At 32.8% G+C, this 14,940-nt stretch overlaps 1 protein-coding gene and 1 pseudogene across 1 annotated transcript; both read left to right on the plus strand.

Moving 5' to 3' along the window:
* The first annotated feature begins 4,033 nt into the window (after positions 1–4,033).
* LOC107474012 (26S proteasome non-ATPase regulatory subunit 4 homolog) lies at positions 4,034–7,870 on the plus strand (annotated as a pseudogene).
* Positions 7,811–9,842, plus strand: LOC107474013 (uncharacterized). The gene is made up of 5 exons (XM_016093596.3): positions 7,811–7,876; positions 8,063–8,239; positions 8,325–8,376; positions 8,469–8,576; positions 9,273–9,842. Exons 2-5 carry the CDS (start codon positions 8,078–8,080, stop codon positions 9,275–9,277), a joined length of 327 nt encoding a protein of 108 aa, XP_015949082.1. The 5' UTR covers positions 7,811–7,876; positions 8,063–8,077; the 3' UTR covers positions 9,278–9,842.
* The last annotated feature ends 5,098 nt before the right edge of the window (positions 9,843–14,940 follow it).

The raw sequence follows: 14,940 nt of genomic DNA on the forward strand, positions 1-14,940 counted from the left end.
TTTCATGTTGCCACATCGGTGGATGATTAAAATAAGGTTTTTATTTTATTTTTTCCTTCAAGATCCGGCTGTATCCTCTGTCTCTCAATAGCACTAATTAAATAAATAGTCATATACATCATCCTGCTTTGTTGCTACTCTAACCGTACGATTTCCATTTCAATAGATTAATTAGAAACTAGAAAATGTTTTTTATTATTATTTTATGATAACATAATTCACTTGATTTGTCTTATGAGAATCCAATTTTAGATACTTTTATTAGTAAGTTACTTTTTAAGTATCAAATATATGCTGGCTTTGAATTAAAATAAGTAACAAATATTATGCATAACACACTTCATTTTATAAAATAATACAATGATAAGTTGATAACCTCTTTCAGAAGAAGAAATTTTCATAAATTATATCATAATTGGGTTATTCTTAGCCGGTACATGGTCTCAGACACTACTAGAAAATTAGTTATTACAGACGGATATTTCTGACAGATTTTATCCCACGGAAATACAGACGAAATTTCAGAAGGATTTTTTGTCGGAAAATAAAAAAATGAATTAGCATAAATTACAGACGGAAAAAAAACCTGTCTATAATTCTATCAAAAAATTTAATTTTTTTCGTAGAAAATAGTTACAGACGGAAAATCCGTCTGTAATTAAATAGACAAAATGCTGTGTTTTATTAAATTATTACAGACGAAAAATCCGTCTGTAATTTAAATTTTTCCGTCGGAAAATATCAGATTAAACCTAATTCTTGCCCGCTCTTTCGAGCTCCATTCACACTCCACTCAACTAAAACGAGCTCCTTCCACGAGCTTCTTCTTCCGCCGCTGCCGCCGCCGCTGCCGTCGTGTCTCCTCATCGCACGAGTTTCAGTCACATCCAATTCCTCGTGCTCCTTTTCCTACCCCTTCGCTTCATACACCTCCGCCAATTTCGCTCCCGGAGCCTCCCCCTCGTCCCTACGCGCTTCTCCTCCTCCTTTGGCCACCATCGGCGTTTTTCTTCCACCTCTTCACCACCGTGTCAAACATCGTCATCCGTGAGATTCTCCTCGGAGCAACCACCAGGCTCCCCCGGACAACACTCCACGGCTATAAAGAGGTATACTATGATTTTATAATTCTGTTGCTTAGGGCTCAATTTTTCTGTGCTAATTTTAGGTTTATCAATTTTTCTTTGCAGTTTCCATCTTCTCAAAACAATTTAGGGTTTTATTACAGAGACAGAGATGGCAAGCTTTCTGTGAAGGAACTCCAATCCTCTGATTCCATTAGATGAATATATGAATATTCGTTTGCTGTTATTGATTTTGTTATAAGTATAAGTTATGATTAATTTCCATTAGATGGACGGTTTTTAAGTTTCTTATTGGTTTTCTTAGCCAACCATACATCTATCTTGGTTTGGCGCCATTGATAGTGATGGAGTGTGATCTAAGTGTTAAAATTATGGATCCGATTCAATTGTTATTCACCTCGTTCTTCTTGTGCTAATAAGATTTTGGTGCTTTTCATTTAGTTAGGTCGGAACTTTGCAGAGCATACTCTTTCGGTGCAGTTGATCTCAGCTGGAAGACCGGCAGTTTCAGTTCGCTCTGCAGCAGCAGTAATACCTCTGCACTCCGTGATGAAGTATATATTTAAATGCATCAAATTTTCTGTCTCCAAAAAATTGAATCTTATAATCTTTATACTGGTGCTGATTTGGTAATTCATAAAGTATGTGCTTTGAAGCTGATTCATCTTTTATTTTGCAGCTAGATATGAATCATATTATATGTGGCAGAAATATGAACTGAGGAAATCACAGCCCTTCGTGGAATACTCAATTATATTGAGAGACAGAATTTTGTGGAATACTCAAATTTTTTATTTATTTATTGTCACAGGCTGCTCTCAAGGCTGGCAAACAAATACATGATGGGAGAGATGAGGAAATCACAGCCCTTCGTGTGGAAATTGAGGTAATTTTTGAAGAAAGCATGCATTTCTTTCCATAGTTAGATTAATATATATATGGTGTACTCTGTTATTCGATGCGAAGTTATAGCTATCTTCTTTTCTTTGTCAGAATCTAAAAGATGATGCAGCAGCAGCTTTTGAACAACAGCAAGAAGCTTTCGATTGCATCTCTTGTGTATGGTTCTTTTTGTTCTTGATTATTTTCATGCCTTTAAGAAGTGTTTGATGTTGTGGTTTTAGTTCGGAGTAAAAAATTTCATTCATTGCATGGTGGATATGATATCATCAAAATTGAACCTTTTCTTATTGCATGTCACAATAAACGACTAGGTTGTGGTTTGGTCAATGGCAGTTTTAAATTTTGGTTGGTTTTGACTTTGAAGTTTCAATCTTTCCCCTGTTTCTGGATTTTGATCTCTGCCTCCAAAGGAGAAGAAAAGGTGAGTTTCTCTTCATTTTTTCATTTTGCTTCTGAGTTTCTAACTCAATTTTGTTTCAGTGGAATTTAATTTCTTGAATCATATGACAATAAAATTTGCTTTTTGAGCATATATATTACTTATTTGAAAATTCATAAACTGGTTTTGTAGAATTGAATTTATGTGTGGAACTCAGCAATTAGAATCTTGATCTATGTATTCCACAAGTATGCTACATGGAAAAATTATGGGTTCAAAACTCGGAATTTGAGTTCAGGTGCGGCTTCTTGTTTCCTTTACGGTTTGGATATATAGCAAGTTGAGCTTTTCGTAGATGGAGCACTTCAAAAGTTGTTTTTACAGATAGTTATAGCCAAATGACAAAAGCTTTTTACAAAATTTTCTCTAATGCTACTTTTTCATGCTTTTTTAACAGCGTTGCTTCCACTATCTGTAGTGTTTTAATGGATTATTTGATGGTTTAATCCCTTAATTAGGATCTGAATTGTGTGACTGTCCACTTCAATTCAGTTCTCTTCTTTGAAAAGGTGTTCCTTTTGGGCTAATAAGAACAATTTCTAATTGACATTAGTTGCATAGAACGAATCTTAATTAATATTTTATCTATATATTTTGAAGATAATTCTATTTTCTACCTTGCGTGTCTTATTCATATAACTTATACTATACTTCATTAATTGCTATTAGTATTATTTGTACATCTGAATTGAATTAGGAATTATATATTGCTACAACATATTTCACTTACAAAACATACAATTCATGCACTAAGTTGATTCATATGCATGACACTTCTCTATGCTAATTAACATCAGTATATATGCAGTGCACATGCAATATATGTATCTATAGCGAGGATCTATCTAATTGCTCTTGCAGGAGCTTAATTTAGGAAGGGAAAGGGTGAGCTTATACTGAGATATTTAGACTGCAAATTTAAATTTTATTTTCTTGCAATGATATAAACCTTTTGATGAAACTCATTTTCAGATAAAAGCATTGCAACATGAACTTGTATAGAGGGTTGCTTTATTTAAAGGGACTAAGACCAACACTAAGGTTGTAGTGGTATGTTTCTAACATACAATTCTGAGCTTCATTTATTTTTGTACCTTAGAAAATGTTACATGTTAGAAAAAGGTGGAGATGAAGAATGGAAACTTGGCGGATGATGGAGATGATGAAGCAGGGAGCTAGCTATCACAAACAGAGGAACATGAATAATAGAAGAAGATCCATTAGGCGTAGATGTAAATGCTTGCACGGTACTCATTCTCTCCTACAAATTTAAATCTATCAAATGTTTCTTTTCTTACACTTGTTATTTAATGGTTCTTGACTTCTTGTAATTTTTCAGCTACTCCTTCCCAAAGAATCCACCAAAAACTAGACAAAAGGACAAAGGGGAGCCACTAGAAGAATTGTTTGAGATAGAGGATGGTAGTTTTGTGGTGAATGTCTTTCATGAAATCAAAGCTTGTGGTGAATGTTATTTAATGTTTTGTGGCAGGATAGGGCATTTTGTTCCTTAAATTGACTAATTTCTTTTTGTCACTTGTGCATCATCTTCTATCAGCCAGAGCATCATATACTGAGTTATATTTGTTTATGATTGTAGTATAGAATGAAGTTTGTTTATGAACTATATATTTAAATTACTGAGATATTTTATCTGGAATTTGCATGCATATTCTTGTTCCTTCCTGTTCTTGTTATGACTTGATTTTGGCTCCTCCTTCTTGTCCTTGTCTGAGCAGGTATGGGGAGACCGAAGGAAGATTTTTCTTCCTGATTTAGGATTAGAAATAAGTGGTGATATGAACCTAGCCGCTGGCATTCAGGTGGCATAATTGGCTCTTAAGCATTGGCAAAATAAGAAGCAGCAGCAAAGGATTATTGTCTTTGCTGGAAGGTACAAAAAATTGTCCCTTTCTGAAATATTTAATTCATTTGTTTGTAGCTATTTTCTCATCTAATTATCTCATTTCATGATTTCTAAAGTCCTGTCAAGCATGAGAAGAAAGTATTGGAGATGATTGGAAGAAAGTTAAAAAAGAATAATGTTGCACTTGACATTGTCAATTTCAGCGAGGAAGATGAGGGGAAGACAGAGAAGCTGGAAGCACTCCTTGCAGCTGTGAACAATAATGATACCAGCCACATTGTTCATGTTCCAACTGGTACAAATGCTCTTTCTGATGTGCTTATAAGGTTTGTGAATTCAATTCATCTTATTTTATTTCTGTTTCTTACTTTTTAATAAGGATTCCCATTTGATCCAGGACTTCTTTGATATACATGTGAGTTAAGGAATTTGTTTATTATCTGCTCGGCTTCTATCCAATTCTGTTCTATTTTCTTCCAATCTGATTGAAGTTTGGGGCTTTGGACTCTTGTGCTTTTTCTTTTAATCCTTTCCCCAATTATTTACTAGCTCACCAAATAGACATTGGCTCGTCCTTCATATATATTTTTTTTTGCCAAACCCAAGTAGCAAAAATGGCATGCTTTAGATGGCTTTCGTGAAATATTTGTCATACTTATTCTGTCATCCTATTTTTTTTTGTGTTAGAGGATTCATTGTTGCTCCGACTCTTTTTTAATTCTTTTCTGTAGTACAATAACAAATTTGATTTCCCTATTGAGAAGTAATTTTGTAACCTTGTTTTGTGGCAGCACACCTATTTTTACTGGCAATGGTGAAGGTGGAAGTGGATTTGCAGCTGCTGCAGCAGCAGCTGCAGCTGGTGGTGTATCTGGATTTGAGTTCGGTGTGGATCCAAACTTGGACCCCGAGCTAGCTCTTGCTTTAAGAGTTTCAATGGAAGAAGAGAGAGCCAGGCAGGAAGCAACTGCAAAAAAAGCTGCAGAAGAAGCTTCTAAACAAGAGAAGGGTGGTGAGCAGCAAGCCAACTCACAAGATGCAACAATGACTGAGCGTGCTAGTGCATCAGCTTCAGAAGCTGAGACAAAGACAAATGATATGATGGTTGGTACTATTTGTTCTTTTAGGCAGATTTATTTTTCTATTTCTTCCCCCCATAGGCAGAAGAATTCATGCACATATGGCTGATGGATGCTGATTCATGTCCATTTTTTGAGAAAGAATTCAGTTAATCTTTCTGTAATATATGTAAAATTGTGTAAAATTTAGTATGTTTGAACAATATATTGAGGATTATAGTTGATAATATACTTTGTTTATGTTTTGAATTATATTAACTTGCTTGTTTATAATAATTTTTTTAGCTTTATACGATGAATTTGTTTATTTTTTGTAATATTATAAATATTTGAACAAATTAGATAAAAATTTATATTAAATTTATATTTATTTTGTATGAAAACAAGTTTATTTTGTAATTGGAAAAATAAAAAAAATATATTTTACCTTACTGACGGATTTACAGACGGATTTTTTGTCTGTAATCAGAACGTGAGATAATTTTCCAAAGTTCGAATTACAGACGAAAAATCCGTCGGTAATTACAGACGGAAAATCCGTCTGAAAATCTGTCTGTAATTACAGACAGAAAATCTGTCGGAAAATCCGTCTGTAATTACCGACGAAAAATCCGTCGGAAAGTTCGTCGTCTTGGGGAAATGGATGGAGAATTTACGGAGGGAAAATCCGTCGGTAACTGGTAAAAATCCGTTGGTAATTTTCCGACGGAAAAAAATCCGTCGGTAAATAATTTCCGACGAGACTTTTACAGAGGGACAAAATCCGTCGATAATTTCGTCGGTAACCAAAAATTCGTTTGTAATATAGACCAAATCTGTCTGTAAATCTGTCTGTATTAAGCCATTTTCTAGTTGTGAGAATCCAAGATAAAGTAGATCAATCAGAATTTGATTAGTAAATTGTTTAAATACATTGAATTTAAATGATTTATAATTATAATTTAACTCCCTTAAACTATTTTAAATTAAAACTTAATCTTTAACTAAACACAATATTGAACCCATTCGTTTTTCAAAACTTATTGAATTGAGTTAAAAATTTATCAAATAAATTTTGCTATAAATTTTGATATTTTTTTAAATCTGAACTTTACGTAATTATACCAGCTATAAAAGGAGGGAACAAAACACCACAAAAGATTCACGTTATATTAATTTACTTATTAACGTAAGTAGATCGTTTTATGATATAATAGTAGGTAAACAATGTCACATGAGTTGATGAATTGTATTTAATTAATCACTATTGTGCACCGTGTATGTGTTCTTCATGGGTCGTAATATATAAAAATGTATGAACCATTTTTTTTTAAACGAAAACAAACAGTAATTGTAACTATAAAAGTTCTACAACGCTACGCTTAAATAAAAAGTTTAACTATTTTCAATATTAAAAACAATGAATAAATATATATTAGGGAATAGATATTGTTATTCTTATTTATACATGAACTATAAGTTTGCTCCTGGAATCTATTTATTATGATGGTAAAAATACTATTATGAAAAGTTATTTTTATTAAAAACTATTTGAAATGGTTTTATTTGTTCACTACAACATTTATTAGCTATTGCAATATATGTTCAAGATAACACTTAATATATATATATATATATAAAGGTAACTTTTTATACTAGTAGTAATAAAATAGTATTATAACAACGAATTTTTAATCAACACACCATAAGTGATGCTATTGATAAATTAGGAAACACTTATTAAGTGTTGTTTTATTAAATATACAAAAATAACTATTATAAAAATAATATATTACTTTTTTTAAGAGTTGTCTTTTTAATTTATTTTAAACTTCACATCTTAAGTGTTGTCTAAAATTTTTAATATTTCTTAAAAAAATAAAAATAACCTAAATCACAAGGCTAACTATTATGCGAAGAAAAATGGGAAAAAAAAAAGAAAGAAGAGTCTCTCGTTGCCAGCAAAACCCAATCTAATGAAATCCATAACCCCAATCCATTACAAATGATTCATTCCTCTCTGGTTCTTCAATCCATTCGATGATGACGCGCGTTCTTTTATTCAGCTTCGATCTCAATCTCTGCTCGCGAATGTGATTTGATCGTTGAGCTTCGATCTTCTCTGCTCGCGAATGAGCTTCGATTCTCTTCTCATTGAGCTTCGATTCTCTACTCCTCTACTCATTCAGCTTCGATCCTCTCTGCTCGTGTTCATCACTGCTGGTCACTATTCACTTATCACTGCTCGTATTTTTTGTAAGATTCTCGTTTTTGGCATTATTCTGCAGGTACTGATGATTCTACTGTTCTTTCTCTATTCTATTTTAGCACCTTTTTGTGTTTTGAATCCTAATTTTTGGTTAAGCTTGTTGATGTGTATATTAATTTTAAACTTGTTCCTCTCTATTTCCTCCGTGAGTTCGCTTTCTATTTTCATCTTCGCTTCTCTGCGATATCGCCGATGTTAGAATCGGAGCTTCACGATTTATTCGACGACGCCGATTACGCCGCTTCGTAGCAACAAGTAACACTATTTCTCTATTCCTCTCTTTTCACTTCACAATTTCTCCGGTTTGAATCCGATTGCGTTTCAGTTAGGGTTCCACGATTCAATTGAATGCTTCACTATTGGATTGCTTTCTTAATTTTTATCATTCCAATAACAAATTTAACTGATTTGATATTTTTTTAACATATATAATTTGATTAGGGTTCTGCTAGCGTCATGCTGCGAAGCGACAGTACTAAGGTGAGCTCGCCTCATGAGCGGGACGATGCTGAGATTGTGTTTTTGAAGGACAGTGTGGCAATTCATCCAACGCATTTTGCATCAGAAAGAATTAGTGGAAGACTGAAGCTGTTTAAGCAAGGCACTTCCTTGTTCATGGTGATCATTTTCTATTTGCTCCTATCCGTTTCGTTCAGTCTAATGTATTGTTCGTGCTAATGTGTTTGTTTTTGCTTCACTTTAGACTTGGGTTCCTTACAAAGGCCATAGCTCAGAGGCGAGCCTTTCTGAGAAAGGTAAATTTGCATTTGGTGTAGACTGGATGAGTTTATTATCCTGTGCAGTGTGGTGTATTAATATGCTAAAGTTTTTTCCATTTATTGGTTAGAGAGAAGCCTTTACACCATAAGAGCGGTGCCCTTCACTGACATTAGGTCCATCCGGAGGCATTCACCTGCACTTGGATGGCAATATATCATTGTTGTTCTATCATCAGGTGAAGTTCTTGTGATGAATCTAAATGGATTTTTTCTGGGGTAACATTTTCAGTAGCATTGATTATGTAAATAAAATGTATAGGATTCTCTCATCAATGGAGACTTGCTTTTACCTTGAGTAGGTTTAAATATTTGTGGCTTTCTATACCCTTCTGTTTTTGACAATTCTATCTGGTGTGAATAAAATCTTCGTGCAGGACTTGCTTATCCTCCAAAACAAAAAATAGAAATCTTGGTTTATGATGGTTGCTTTTGTTGAAATCCATGATGAGTTGATGAGAATTGACTAAGGTCAGGTTCTTATTAGAAAATTAGGAATTTGGGAAAAAAAGGTAAAAAGTGTTATCACTATAAGGGTGGCATGCTACTAGGAGAAGCCTCTGATTAAAGATAAGAAACTATGTATTGAAAGAGAGGTTTTCTAATTAAAGTGTTATCACTATAAGGGTGGCATGCTAGTTTCTACTTTTGAAAATTTTGTTCTTAGACAAATCATGATGGCCTTCACTAGACTCTTGCAAAAATTATTTGTGTGTCATTATCTCAATTGCTATATCTCTTTATCTCCATCTCTATGATCTCTCTTTACACAATCCAAGCACTTTTAATAGGATAAGAATTTGAGTTACTTGAGAATTTGATAAGAATTTGTATATCTAGTGTTATTCTTCTAATTTGATGCCTTGGATTTATAGGTTAGTTTGCAGGAGGGTGTTGAAACAAAGAAACTTGCTTCGGATATTGCTGATATTTCCATAAAAGAAGAATACTCAAGTTCTCCCACCATTAGTAGTAATCAAGATGGTGGTTTCTTGTGGAAGGATGATTTTGCAAATAATTTGGACTCTATAAAGTAGGACAAAGTTGGTTCTTTGTCTTTCACCGTAACCAGTGTGACTTCACGTCAGCCGAATGAATTAAACAAAAAATCCATTATGAGTGATGGGATGAATTTGATTCAGAGGTCTCCACAACTGAAGAGTCCTGTCGCAAAGCCGGCAGCTCGAACCAAAGTTCCTTTTGAAAAAGGATATAGTCAAATGGATTGGCTTAAGCTTACTCGGACACATCTTGACCTTGCAGGTTCTTTTACTTAATCTATTGCCTTATTTTTTATTTAAAAAGATGACTCTACTTAGTTGTAGTTTTGAATGATAAGAATACATGAAGCTTATGGTTGATTATTGTAGTTGAATTTAAAATAAGTTGCACAAAAATTATATATGAAACATCCCCTTATATATGAATGAGTCTGAGTATTATTACCTGGCTATCTTGGTGTGTATGTGTGTGTATGTGATTCATAAAAGAGTGATAATGTTGCGTGAACAAATTAATGGTGATGACTAGTGAGTGGACTTGTCTGATAGTGATAGTAAGCCAAAAATGCCTCCTATGCCTTACTTCTATCCATTTGAGAGGTGTGGAGATGCTAGTACAAGATGAAGACTTACTGTCTCCTAAGCCTTACTTCTATCCATTTGATGAACCTGAAGATGAAGTTGGAGAAGATAACAGTTCAAGGCTATCCTCTAATATATCCTCAGTTAGTGGTTCCAAAGAATATAACTATTCTGTTTGGACTCTAATCTGATATAAATTTGCAAGATCTGCATCTAGCTTTTTTCCTTGGCTATGTCATATATATGTTTATTTCTGAGGTATATGATAGAATCAATTGATTTGATTAATATATGCTGAATATGATAGAATCAATTGTTCAAGAGCTTTGTATTTGTCACAGATTCTGCTAACAAAAACACTCATTCTACTTATTAGAGATCAAGCACAAAATTCAATATTAAGATTCCTAGTTTCTTTCAATAAATGTATTTTTCCTTTGGATTCAATGCTATTAGATTAGGATTTGCTCTTGTTTTTTGCTAGTTAGGCTACCAGCGGAGTTAGTAGAAGTGGTAGTTTACACAGAAGAAATTACAATTTTTGTTGTTGGATTAAAGTGGTTTAAGTATCTATTTCAAAGTTTCATGAAATTTCGATAATAAATTTCGGAGAACTTCTAAAACCACTTTTTAATGAGGTAGCAAGAAAAGTTGCCGGATTTGGTCTTGAATGATAAGAAATCATGTATTTATAAGAATTAAGATGGTGACTTGCTAGTTTTGCTTTAACAAATATTCTATTAGAAAAACTACAAAAAGCACTGCTCATGAATATATATTTGTTAAGCGGAATACACAATTTAATATTCATATATAAGAAACATCCCTAGTGGTGAGGTCCTGTTACCGTTCACTCTTTTTGTTTAGAAGGAGTTTTTAGACCTATTTTTTGTTTTTATATCTATAGTATTTAATATCATAAAGAAATTTTTATTATAATTTTTCAGTTTTAATGATAAGTTGCTTATTTTTTATTGTGTATTATTTGCAGATTTAGTATATAGGACAAGTCAAGCATGGATATAAAATATGCAAGTAGATTGACATCTTTTTGATAAATATTAATTATTATTTTGTTATGACAATTATTATTAGACAAGAATTTTATTATTTTGTTGAGAATTATTGATGAACATGTATTTAAAATACTAATTAAACTTTTTAATATCTATTTTAATTAAAATTTTATTATTAGTTATTTTGTCTCTTTTATAATTTTTTTCTATTGTGCACAAATTTATTTATTAATTAAAATAAGTATACATGTATGAACTAAAAAATTTATTGTAAATTTTATTTTTTTGTATTTTTATTTTTATCAAAAGGGCAACCCTTTTATTAGTTGCATATTTTGAATATTAGACAACACTTGTATGATTGCATATCCAAAAGAAAAAGCAACACTTGAATAGGTTGTATATCCAAAAGAAAAGGCAACATTTGTATAGGTTGCATATCCAAAAGAAAAGGCAATACTTTAAAGGGTTGCATATTCAAAACTAATAGGCAACACTTCAAAGGATTGCAAATTTCAACTTATAAGCAACACGTAAAAGAGTTGCATTTTATTGCAAATGGGCAACACTTTTTAGTAGTGACCAAAATACCAGAGAAGAGACAACACTGCAAAAGTGTTGTCTCAAACACACTTTTGAAGTGTTCTTATTTTTCAACCAAAGGCAACACTTACCAAGTGTTGGTTTCAAAAGCGTTGCTTTTGAAACAAAAAAGTGTTGCCTTGATCTAAGGCAACGGCTGCATATGCAACGCCGCCCAAAAACGTTGTCTTAGGTCTAAAAGTGTTGCCATAGATCAAAAGTAATATTTTAACAGCTTTTAGGCAACACTTTTTAAATGTTGCCTCAACCTGAAAATGTTGTAGTGGTTGGTATTAAATTTATTCTTAAAAAATAATACGAAATTATTTTAAAGTTTCAAAACTTTTAGTTTCACTATTAAAAAATTATTATATTGGTCAATATTCATTATCAATATTAATGAAAAACTAACTTTAATTATTGAATATTGTTGGTGTATTTTCAATTTAAGTAGAACCCACAACTAAAAAAAAAAGGCTTAAATCACATAAGAATATAAAGAAAAGGACAAAATTGAGTAATTCAATTTGAGGAAAGAAAGAAACAAAATTGAGTAATTCAATTTGAGGAAAGAAAGAAACAGAGAGTGAGAGTACTTCGGCAACGAGGAAGAGAAGAAGAAAAGCGAGAAAAGAAATTTTTATTTTGATCTCATTGAACTGGTAAATTTGTTCAAACTTTTATGAAATTTTAGTATGTTGTTCTTGGTATAGAGATGTGATCCGGCCGTTACGAATTCAACATCATAAATCGACATTATCATTCATAACTCGGCATTATTCACGTTATTATTCAGAAAGCTGGCGTTATAATTCGGCATTACAGTTATTGATCAGCAATAACGTCATTAATCGGCCACTTACGTTACAACTCGGTTTAATGGATTGCTTTCCAAATGTGAAACGTCCAACCTAATTATTGCTCTTTAATACAGGCAATAAAGCAGGAGCATAACCGACTTGCACAGAGCCACCCATAAAAGGTATGATCTTCCATCCTAAAGACACACATTGAATTCTCAATATTGACTTAAATTTCGGAGTGCCTTTGCAGGTACACTCCCCCCTCCCCCTCGTTTCTTGCTCAAAGCTCTACGCGATTGGACATCCCCTTTGGAGTAAAGCTCGGATTACCGCAAAGCACAAAGGTCGGCACCAAAGATAATAACTCGCCGTCGATTCCCAGAGACCGAGCTCTCCCTCCAGGTATCCATACAAGAACAAGATGAATATTAGAATATAACTTACTAGTTATATTGTTTTTTCTTTTGTCTGATTTGAGATATATTCACTTTTTAGAGAGTTTATGTTGATTTCATCAATTTTAATGATGTATTTTGTTGATTGTTGGGATGTCCTAGTGTATTAGGAAGACTAATTGTATACCAATTAATTTGATAGTGAAAAATTTTTACTAGACTAAGTCCCCTGAATTTCTTATCCCTCTTTAGAAGATTTTTTTACGATAAAAATTTGATATTTGATTATTTAATTTCTATTATTATATTTGCTGGTGGAGTATCTATGGAGTTGTCTATTGAATTGCACAGATTGTCGAAAAAATATTTTAATGGTTTCGCTATTAGACAGGCTTTTATCTAAACCTCGATTTTTACCAACAAAGTGGTATCAGAGCTTTGGTTGTTTATTTTTGTGTTTATTAAATGAAAAAAATATTCAGGGGCCAAATATGATAAAATTAAATTCCAAAAATTACTCGATTTGGAAGACCCTCATAGAAGATATGTTGTATAACAAGGACTTGTATGATCCTGTGGAGGGAGATAACCAAAGGTATCGAATCTGATGCTGAATGGGAGAAGTTGAATCAGAAGGAGGTTGCTTTGATGTGGAAAAAATTGAAAGAGTTATATGAGAGGAAGAATATGCAAAATAAAGCCTTCTTAATTAGGAAGCTGGTCAATATAAAATATAAATGAAGGTAAATCTATGCCAAAGCACTTGAACATATTTTAGGAGACTGTGAACTAATTGATAAATAACGACATCACCTTAAATGATGAGTTACAAGTCTTGTTGTTGCTGAGTTCTTTGTCTGATAGTTAGAAAGTTATGGTTATGAGACTGACTTATTCACCTCCAAAGAAAAAGTTAACGTTGGCAATAGTTAAAGAGAACATGTTGATTGAAGAAGTAAGAAAAAGAGAACGAGATTTGATCAATACCTCCTCCCAATTAAAAGCACTTATTTCAAAGTCATGGGGAAGAAGTCAAAGTAGAAAACTTCATAGTTCTAACTGGTCAGAGAGCCAAAATAAGTCAAGAGAAAAGTACAAGCTAAGAAAATAGTTTATTTGTCATCATTGTGGTAAGCCAAGGTATATCAAGAGGTATTGTAGGTTCTTGAAAAAAGAACAATCAAGGAGAAGAAATGAAGACAAAGGTAAATATAGTGATAAAGAAACTGTTGCTATTGTTTATGAAGATGCTCTTATCACCTATGATAAAAAATTATGTTAATCTTGTCTGTGATGATTTCATTTGGATTATGGACTCTGGTACCTCATGTCATGTCACTCCGAGGCGTCAATTTTTCACATCTTATACTGCTGAAAATTTTGGCAAGATCAAATTGGGAGATAAAGGGATGTGTGATATTATTAGCATGTGTGATGTGTGGTTTGAAATCAACATGGAATGCAAGTTGCAATTGAAGAAGGTTAGGCATGCGCCAGATATGCGGTTTAATCTTATTTCAGTGAAGGCATTAGATCAAGAAGGGTATTGTACTTCTTTTGTTAGTAAAAAATGCAAGATTATCAAAGGGGCTCTCATTGTTGCCAAAGAAGATAATAGTCTCACTATTATTTACTGGTTACAAGCAAAGTTGTACAAAAAAGAGGTGAATGTGGTTGATGATTCTTCCTCTGATTTGTGGCATATGCGTCTTAGTAACTTGAGTGAGAAAGGACTTAGTGTCTTAGCTAAAAAGTACTCACTTCCAGTGAAAGGTACAACATTAAATACTTATACACATTGTTGTGTTGGAAAGCATCATAGAGTATCATTTTATAATCCTGGACCTCATAGGAGATTACATGTTCTAGATTTAGTTCATATTGATGTATGCACTATGGATGCTAAAACACTAGGAGATGCATCATACTTTGTTATTTTTATTGATGATTACTCTCGAAAAATATGGGCTTTTATTTTGAAATCTAAAGATCAGGTTCTCGGTGTTTTCAAGAACTTTCATGCAAGTGTTGAAATAGAAACAGGAAAGAAATTAAAATATGTTCGAGAAAATAATGGTGGTGAATACAGTGGTCCATTTAAAAAGTATTGTAAGAAACATGGGATCAAACTTGAGAAAATAATTCCTAAGACTCTTCGACATAA

This window comes from Arachis duranensis, chromosome 2 (genome assembly GCF_000817695.3).
Source record: "Arachis duranensis cultivar V14167 chromosome 2, aradu.V14167.gnm2.J7QH, whole genome shotgun sequence".
Lineage (NCBI taxonomy): Eukaryota > Viridiplantae > Streptophyta > Magnoliopsida > Fabales > Fabaceae > Arachis > Arachis duranensis.